The following is a 9,561-nucleotide window of genomic DNA, read 5'->3' as shown; positions in this document are numbered from 1 at the left end:
AAAGAACTCATGTAAGTCCATCAGTCCTTTCTTATAAATAAAACCAGAATAGTGTATTTGATCAATTGAGATAAATACCATGTACCAACAAGTGATAAATTCTACTTTTAGCTAAAACATAATATTTAGATGATACAACCTGAAAGGGAATTTAAGAAAATTAGTTCCAGATGACTCAAACTTTTCTTTTGTCACTGGTAATTTTTTGTCCCTCCAGATCATCTCTGTCAGTCAGCATTGTTATTCAGTCCTACCTTGGGGTTTGTTCTTCCAGTCAGCCCACAGTGGTGCTGTACCCCCTGTGGTACCCCGCCACGTGGCTGGAAGTTGGTCTCAAGAGCCAGCTGACATTGATGGTTGGAATTTAGCCTTCAGCAGTGTTCCCAAGATGGTGATCAGTTTTACTGTAGGTAATCCTCTATCTTCATTTAACATCCTATTCTTTCAACACCTTTTTGTAAAAGTCATTCCATCTTACGCTTGCCAGTTTTTTTATGAGCTGTCATCACTGCTGCTTCTGGTTCATCATACGTAAGTTAATGCATGAGATTGGCACTTTGACCTCTGTATTTAATAGTTTTGGAACACAGAAGGCTATCATTCTCTCTATCACTTAGTATTGTAGAAATATTAATTAGACTTGTCAGCACAAAGTTTTTTACCTGATACATGCAACAATCTGTCCTGCTGCTGCTGAATTTCCCCCCTGCGGCTGGGCTCAGCGTTCAGCAGCCATGCTAGCACCAGTCTTTGAAACTCCAAGTACAGGATCTTGGAGCCGAGTCCTGCTTCTGCTTGAAGAGCCTGTGGCACAGTCTGTCAGTTAAGGAGTGCAAGTCGTTTGGTGTCAAGGATGTTGAAGGTGATTAGTTTGAAGTATTGATGTAAAGTATCCACATTCTTCATTTGATTTGGCTTTAGGTATTATGTGTGTTAACTACGTGAATGTTCAGCTAAGGGAAGAATGCTGGGGCCCAGTTTTACCACTTTTGGTCATGCAAGTAGAGGTGTGATGGACTTTTTATTGTACATAAATATGAATATTATGCCAACTGTATTTTGCTAGAAAGAACCGAAGATTCTCCCTGTTTTACAATGTTATGGTAATTCTGGAATCCTTGAGAGGTCCTTGTTCCCTTATTTTTTTTCCTCAGTATGCATTGTCAATCATTTCAGCTGCTTACTGCATTACCAGGAGTGCAGTGACACTACACTACACTGGGAATACGATTTGGGAAGCTGACCTGTGCTGCCTAATGCCTCTACAAAGCATCTCCCTGTGTTGTGTAACCCCTTTCCTGTTCGCGTACAAACGTCTGTTTTCGGGCACTCCAATAAACAGTATATTTAACTCCCTAAATTCAGCTGTACAGCAGCACTCAAAGCTTTTCCAACAGAAAATCTCAAAACTCGGCGCTGCGCTCCCCCTCAGCGCAATGATCTGTTCTGCCTGAGAAGCACCACGGGGGCTGGAAATGAAACAGCTCTGTGAACTTGTGTCTGCCTCTGATGTTCTGCTGCTTTTGTACGGTCACAATTCTAAGTTTGTTGGTTTTGTAGTTATGGAATGTTAGGTAAATACTACTTTGGTGAGAAACACGAACGTTCACTTCTTCTCATGCTTTTAGGTTTCTATACAGAGCACTGCTTTCATCTCTGTATGATAAGGAGAATGTTACCATCCTGTACCAGCTTTTATATTGTGGTGTTAAGCAGATTTGCCTGGTGGAACGCAAGGTGGCTTTCCTAGGTTTACTGAAACCAGACTTTTAAAAGTCTAAGGAAACAACTGGCCCCCTGTAGCGCTCAGAGCGTCAAGTCACGTCGCCGCTGGTTGGATTTTGCTGCAGCCATGCGAAAACCCTTACCCGGTCAGCCAGGTTTCCGTCGGTCCCGTGTCTCCCCGCTGGGCCGGCTCCGCCCCGCGGCCATCGCCCCCTCTCGCCCTTCCCGCCCCTTCACCACCATGGCACCATCGCCCCTCGCGCCGTGATGTCACTTCCGAGGCCGGCGCGGCCATCTTTAGTATGGGCGCGTTGCGCCAACGAGCACCGCGCGGAGGGCGCGCCCCGCGCGGCCCGCCCTTCTCTTGCCCTTACTCGAGATGGCGGCGCTTGCTTCAGCGGCCGGAGGTGGGCGGGGCTGGCGCCTGCGCGCTGAGGCGGGGCGGCCCCATTGTACGGCGCTGAGGTAACGCCGCGGCCTTTTCCGCCGGGGATGGAGGACGGCGGCGGGGCGGGCGCGGCGCCCGCGCCCCCGGGGGCCCCCGCCGGCCTCTCGGCCTCCCAACGCCGAGCCGAGCTGCGGCGGAGGAAGCTGCTGATGAACTCGGAGGAGCGGATCAACCGCATCATGGGCTTCCACCGGCCTGCGGCGGGCAAGGGTGAGCCGAGTGGCGGCGGGGCTGCGGCGGCGGCGGCGTTGAGGGCTCCTGGCCGCGGGGCCGGCCCTGACGTCCGCCTGCGGCCTCCTCCCGCCCTAAGCGCTCCCCGCAGTCTCGTCGTGGGACAGGAGCGGGCTGGCCCTCAGCGGCTGTTGTTTGGCCCCTCAGTGTGATCTTTCGTTTCAGTGATGCTTTAAGTGAAGCCCGACCTTGTCTGGCCCTCGAGAGACCCGCGGATAAAATACGTGTGTCATCAGAAACGTGCCGAGATCGCGTCTCGGGCCTGTTACTCTTCCTACGTAGCAAGTAGACAAGCTGTCATTTCATTTCAAGTAGTTTTTCCTTAGCTGAAGGAACAATAAGCCTCCCCCACAGTTTCATTCAGTAACTGCTTGTTTTTGTAGCTGTGTGTTTATATCAAAGTTTCCTCACATTTGGATAATAAGCAGTCATTGGGTATTTTCAGTTGGCATGCAGTGTTTCCTTGCAGATTCATAAGTAGATCGTTTATATTTCTGTACCTACTTTGAGGAGATTGATTTGTCAGGAAAGAGTTCTCAGATTCCAGTTTACAAAGATGCCCATAAGCCATGAATCAGTTTGCCTTATACTGAAAAAATACTCGTAAGTGTTGGTCCTTCCTCTCTGCTAGGACCAAACCTGTTCTGCATGCTTCTCAGTTTGGTTTTTGTTCTCTGGCATCACCTCCTTCGCTGGGGACTTTGGGTTTAATACAGAGCAGGTTAACACTGCTTTGCCTCTGACAATAGAGAAGACCAAACCAAAGTACATTTCTATTGCCTGCTCATTTGTCAGTCTTCAATGCTCCTTTTGTGTGATAGGCTTTCTGGAAATCTTAGTCTTTTTTTATGTTGCTCCGTGTATTTGGAACATCTTTCCTCTTGTGCGTTCAGTGTTGTTGATAAAGGAAGTCCAGTGTTTTCATTTCTCCATTGTTGACTGACAGCTTCAACTTCTGACCTGTGTCTCACAGCTTTCTGTCTCACATCCCCACTGTTTCTGAGGAGTGCTCGGCAGTGCAAAGCACGTACTACATGCTAGGTTCATTGTAGGCTGATGGAGGGGAGCCTGAAAATATAATTTTGGTGAAGCTGATGAGCGTTTTCAGTCTGGTCTATGCTGTGCTCTTCCCTTATTGTTATTACCATTGTCTGTGGCATAACCTAAGTCTTGAGTGTAAACCTTTCTTTTGATATGCAAGCGGGTTGTGTATCCGCTAAGCCCATTCTTTTTTAAAATGGGGTATTCAGGCATGTTAAATGGCTTTGTGGTTAATAATTAGCATAGTTATTATTCATAAATATATCTTTTCGTGTTGGAAGTGCAGATGTCAACCCAGGACCCCAATCCAGTATGGCTAAAGTATTGTTTTGTGTACCTGGTGTGCATAATTCTATTTTTTTTTTCTCTTCTTTAGATGATGAAAGTCACACAGAATCAAAGCTTCAGCACGAACAAGATAAATCAAACTCCCTTCCCATTCCTTCAGTTTCTAAGCGAATTGTGCTTGGTGATTCTGTCTGTAATGTGACAGGCACGGCTGACCATGCGGGCAGCATGGTAGACCTCAAAGGGGATAAGGACTTGTTCAGTAAATCTCCAGAGCTGATCAATGAGGGTACGAGTGAGCTCCGTCACCATAATAGAGGGGAACTGCCATCTGAAGCTGCATCACGGCCACCTAGACATGGATTAGACCAGTACTTATCCAGATTTGATGAAGCTCTGAAGCTGAGGAACCAGCTGATGAATGAGAAGCCAAGCCAAGAGAATGGGAATGCAGGGGAGGAGTTTGACTCTTTCCGTATTTTCAGATTGGTGGGATGTGCATTGCTTGCCATCGCAGTCAGGGCTTTTGTGTGCAAGTACTTGGTGAGTTGAGGGAAAGAAACGATCTTTTTCTGTTTTGTTAGTCTGGTGAAAACTTACTGGGAAAGACCCCTTCTAGGACTGAAGGCTATCAGTAGTGATTGAGTTGGGAACTTCAGACACTTTCAACAGCTGTACAAATCATTTAAAAAATATTTAAATTCTTTGAGATGAATCTGTGTTACACAGCCACTGTATTACAGCTGAGAGTGGCACACTGCTCCGTGATGTTTGAGGAGCAGAAGCAGTGGAAATAGTGGTTGCAGTTTGAGTCCCCTGCAAGTTTATTTCCATCTTTGTGAGCATGAGTCCACTGCCCTTCTAGTTCGAAGTCTACTGAAGACTAATAGAGTAAGAACAGCAGTAGTCGTCCCAAGATTAGCAGATCCTACTCATTCATAACTCTTCTCAGAAAAGCTGTTCTTCAATATTCCAGGTGTCTGCCAGTGCCTCGTACAGAGGCATGTGGCCGGTACAGCCTGCCACCTCCTGGATCACTGGGCTGTTTTACACACTACTCTATGCTTCTGTGATTTCAGGTTTTTAGGCTCAAAAAAAAAAAAAAAATAAAGCCTGAACCTTATTTTTGACATGTAATTTGGCTATTTAGGTTTGTAGCATTCAAAAATACTGTTGCTGTTGTCCACAAATTATTTTTTTACCTACCTAATTTATGATTTTGGAAGCATTAAATTTCTGTGTTTTCTTAGCTATCACTTCTGACCAAGTTAATTTTTGTATATTCTTTTCTGTTCCTTCAGTCAATATTTGCACCATTTCTTACTCTACAACTTGCTTACATGGGGCTGTCCAAGTACTTTCCAAAGGTAAAATCTTTTTCAGAATTAATTTGAAATGTTTTTAATACTTGTCTTTAGATTGTATTATTTTAGGACCAATGCATCAGAAGTATTCTGCCCTTGTTTTATACTGTAGAATTGGGAGTTACCAAATGCTGATAGTTGATACGAGTTTTTAATCTTCCCAGATTTAGTCCAAATCTTTTTTTAAATTGCTGTGAAAATGTGGAGTAGCAGTTTGTTTAGCTGTAGCCTAATTAAAAGCATCTGACCAGGAAAACCAGGTAGTTCTTTAATGTCTGCAGGAAACTTTTGCTTTTGTCCCAGACTGTGCTCTTCTGTGGTTACTGTTTGCTCTGTCAGCAGCTGTTTTGCATGTAATACCTGGATGAAATTTGGGAGGGTGCTTTTTAAAAAATGAGACAGCCCTTTTAAGGGCTGTGCATTCCATCGTTAGTATCAGTTTGAATGGCAGCTTGAAATGAGACATTTGTGTGCAAAACTTGATGCTTATTAGCAAGTTTTGCTATATCAGTTGCTTATATATTTTACACCAGTTAATTGTGCTGAAGTATTTGTTTCATTGATGATTTTGTCAGGTCTACAGTGCAAAGTGGGATTGAATGATGCTCAATCTATAGTTGAAAGGGGAAATTTGCATTTTAAAAGGAATAATAAATTACATGTAGAAAATCAGAATAAATCAGCAGTTCTTTTGTAGTTAAGTATATCACTGAAAACTGAACTTCATAGTAGTCATTCTAAGCTGACATGTCACAACACAAAACAGTAGCATTAGTCTTAGACTTGCACTAGCTCATCTGCTAGATCTTTATGATCTTGCTTCTGCTATTTTTAAAATCAGCCCTTCAGTTTCAGAATTTAAAGAGGTGATTCCTTTCCACACATTGCTTTTACTGCACTTAGACCCAGATGAGGTCAATCACCTTGTTAACCTTAATTTTTCTCTCCTGAAACCTAGAAAGAGTCTTGAAATCTTAATTTAGATTGGATTAAATTAATCTATCCAGCAAGTATAATTAAGTTACAAAAATTTTCAGCCCCTGACACCTTTTCCTGCCTCTCAGACTTTGCATCCTTGGGGGTCTTCATCGTAAGGGCAGAAGAATGGCTTTCGAAAGGGGTTTGGGGCATTTCTGAGTTCAGAGGATAAAATTGGCAAATGGAGTTATACTAAAATGGGGAGAAACCGTTGGTTTTCAATTCTAAGTAATTTTTTAAATTATTTAAATAATTCTAAATAATTTCTGTGTCAGAAAAGTAACTGGTTTTTGCCAAGTAGCGTGAAGAGATTAATCCTGTTCTGCCAGTGGAGGATGCCTGGCTTGGCTTCTTACACCCAGCTGGCCCTTGTCTGGTACTCTTCCCATTCCTGCAGAAGCTGTGTGTGACATATAAAGTGTAAGTGGATTGTAACAGAAGAACTAACATAATACTGTGTGGTTTGGTTTTTTTTTTTACTTTTAGTGTGAGAAGAAGGCGAAAACGACAGTATTAACTGCTGCTCTTTTACTGTCTGGAATCCCCGCTGAAGTGATAAGTCGCTCCATGGACACCTACAGCAAAATGGGAGATGTTTTCACAGACCTTTGTGTCTATTTCTTTACTTTTATCTTTTGCCATGAACTTATTCTGGTTTTTGGTTCTGAAGTACCATGATGGTTCTGAAGTACCATATAGTTACACTAAAGCTGTCTGGACTGTGTTCCTTTAACGACTGACTGTGCACACAGGTTTAAACCTTCATTAAATTTCTCACCTGTTCAAATGCTTGAAAGGAGCCTTAAATTCAGTCAGTTTGGGAAAGGAAGAGCAGCATCCCAGACTGCCAGTTGTGTTGGTTCAGCTTATTGAAATACTGTGTCTGCCTATTACAAATGTGAAGAATAGGATGCAAGTGTCAGTGGATGATTTATTTGGTTTAGATAATGCCCTTCTCAGCCTCTTTCATAAACATCTGTAAAAACGCCTTTGTTCTTTTCCATGAGAACAAAGATAAGAGAATTCCTTTCAGCAGAACCATAAATATATATATATATATATGTGTCCAGTATGTCTATAGCTAACAAGAACTGCTCGTTTTGTGGTGTTCCCATTTTTTTTAAGAAAGCTCTAAATAAAAGAAATCCCTGTATTCTGTTGTTCAGATTCAGAATATTGAACCAAGTAGCTGCTTCTGGAGAATGTTGGTGAACGATGCCACTTTGTTGTCCCAACCCTTGCCTCACTATACCTTATTTGTTGCGATTGTGATTAATTTCATTTGATGATTATAGTGCAAAACAGCTAAGCAAACCCAACAACAAAGTCCTGTCGCTTACAAATGTCATTAATCAAAAAGTAGGAAGAAACAAAATTGTTCATCTCACCTGTTTGTGAGTTTCCAGCAGCCTAATCCTAGTGTAGCTCATACATGTGCTTTCATTCTGACACCTTTCTGTTATTTTAACAGTCCATCTCCTGAAGGGAAGGTTGCGTATATTGGCAACCAACCTGCAGTATCAAACCTTTGCTCTATTATATGTAACAAGGGAACTTTTTTTTTTTATTCCTAGCTCCTTGCAGGATTGCATAAGGCAACTTTTAATATGACATTAATTTCTGCAGTTTGTTTATTACCAGACATTTGCATGTAGACAGAATCTCAGCTGTGGAGTTCTGCTCCTGCTACATAACACTACCACCCAACAGCACACAGTCTTTGATTCAGCAGAGCTATTTATGTTCATGTTTTTGTTGTGTTTTTGAAATTGCCCCGGTGAAATCACAGTAGCCATTCCTGTTTAAATCCTGTATACTACAAGTGACAGTGAAATGAAAAGTAGTGCTGTGAGCTGCCTCCCACATGAAGATCTGTGTTTGAAGGGAGAGCAGCATTCTGTTTTTTTCTGTGGCTGTCCAGCCACATAGGTGAAAATCAGACAAATAAGGTGATTCCTGTCACTGGAGAAAGTCACAAGCTAGCGAATGCTCTTGTTTTCATTCTCGTATGAATTTTGCACAGTGAGAGGAAGGAATTGTCATTCCAGATAGTTTAAATGCTGATAATCTGTGAAAATGTCTATTGGAGCTAATTTTATATTCTTTTCAACTTGTTTTCTGTTCAGAATCTGGACTTTCAGGTAATCTAGGCCAATGCCTTTTCTTAGCGTAGAGAAACACCTATTTATCTTGGTGTTTGTCTGCAGAAATCTTTTTAGGGAGCAAAAGTGTTTGATTATGCCTCATTAAATAGCCCTGCTTAATCTTGTCTATTAAAAGCTTCCTGCTATAATTTTAGCACTGCATTTCTGACTTTGTTTGATATATGTTTGTGGCATGAAAACAAGAAGCTTACGTTTTGATTTGGCAGGTTTTGTGTTTTTTTACTGATTATTTTACAGTGAATATTGTTACAGGTGTTGTGGGCTGGGCTGTAAGAGATTCTGATTTAGGTCTGTTAGCACCAATATTTATTCAGAAGCTTTAGATTTGTTTATAGTAGACAGGAATTTCTGCTAATTGAAATAGATGTCATTTAAATTAAGATGTGTAAATAATGGGTTTGCTCAAGAGGTACGCTTGTTCTATCAAAATGCCCAAATGTAATGCAAATAAATGGCAAAAATATTGTGTATTAACATCTGGAAAAAACAATGAATTTTTAATATGCAGCATAGAAATTTTAATCCCAGTCAGCTAAATATTAAGAAAAGAGCCGACCCACCTGCTGTATGTTCACTCAACCCCTTGCACCATTCTTCTATGCAAGGAAGGATGAAGCGAGTTTTCTTCTTGGGCAGTGAAAGAAATCTTGCTGCATGACCCAACCTAGAACTTATCAGCCCATAAATACTATTTTTTGTCCGATGACTTGAGGGTGGGCTGGAGGAACCCTCCCTGCCCTTGGATGAATGGGCATGGCACCTGCCTGGCGGGGCTTGCTCCAAATGATGCTTCTCCTTTGGTCAAGAAACAAATCCCTTTTATTCTGTTTTTAACTTATGTTCATGTACATATTTCTATTTAATGTTTATTGCCAAACTGATTGTTTTCTATTAAAAGTATATTTGTTACCCCCTTCCTTGGCGATTTGTCCTGGCTTGGGAAGAAGGGCGTGATGCGCCGTGGACACCTCACACCGGGAATCCCAGCTGGGCTGCAGGGACAAGGCTGAGGCATTTTCCGGGGCCGTTATGCCGAGCGGGATGACGGGCAGGAAGTTTTGAGGCATTGACATCTGTTTTGGGGTGGCACTGCCCATTTTGAGGCATTGACGCCTGTTTTGGGGCGGTTCTGCCCGTTTTCAGGCGTTGATGCCCGTTTGGGGGCGGTTCTGCCCTTTTTGAGGCATTGATGCCCGTTTGGGGGCGGTTCTGGCATTTTTGAAGGCGTTGATGCCCGTTTTGGGGCGGTTCTGCCCGTTTTGAGGTGTTGACGCCTGTTTGGGGGCGGTTCTGACCTTTTTGAAGGCGTTGATGCCTGTTT

General features: G+C 42.7%; 1 protein-coding gene across 1 annotated transcript; it reads left to right on the top strand.

The window, feature by feature from the left end:
* The first annotated feature begins 2,186 nt into the window (after window positions 1-2,186).
* Window positions 2,187-9,157, top strand: CAMLG (calcium modulating ligand). The gene is made up of 4 exons (XM_074916232.1): window positions 2,187-2,383; window positions 3,822-4,276; window positions 5,035-5,100; window positions 6,562-9,157. Exons 1-4 carry the CDS (start codon window positions 2,218-2,220, stop codon window positions 6,751-6,753), a joined length of 879 nt encoding a protein of 292 aa, XP_074772333.1. The 5' UTR covers window positions 2,187-2,217; the 3' UTR covers window positions 6,754-9,157.
* Window positions 9,158-9,561: the final 404 nt, after the last annotated feature.

The sequence above is a fragment of the Athene noctua genome, chromosome 12 (assembly GCF_965140245.1).
Source record: "Athene noctua chromosome 12, bAthNoc1.hap1.1, whole genome shotgun sequence".
Taxonomy (NCBI): domain Eukaryota; kingdom Metazoa; phylum Chordata; class Aves; order Strigiformes; family Strigidae; genus Athene; species Athene noctua.
This window is presented reverse-complemented; position numbering and strand designations above follow the sequence as displayed.

Coding starts and splice junctions, on each gene's coding strand:
- CAMLG (XM_074916232.1), top strand. CDS start 2,218: ATGGAGGACGGCGGCGGGGCGGGCGCGGCGCCCGCGCCCCCGGGGGCC. Junction 4,277..5,034: donor CTTTTGTGTGCAAGTACTTG/GTGAGTTGAGGG, acceptor CTGTTCCTTCAG/TCAATATTTGCACCATTTCT. Junction 5,101..6,561: donor TGTCCAAGTACTTTCCAAAG/GTAAAATCTTTT, acceptor TTTTACTTTTAG/TGTGAGAAGAAGGCGAAAAC.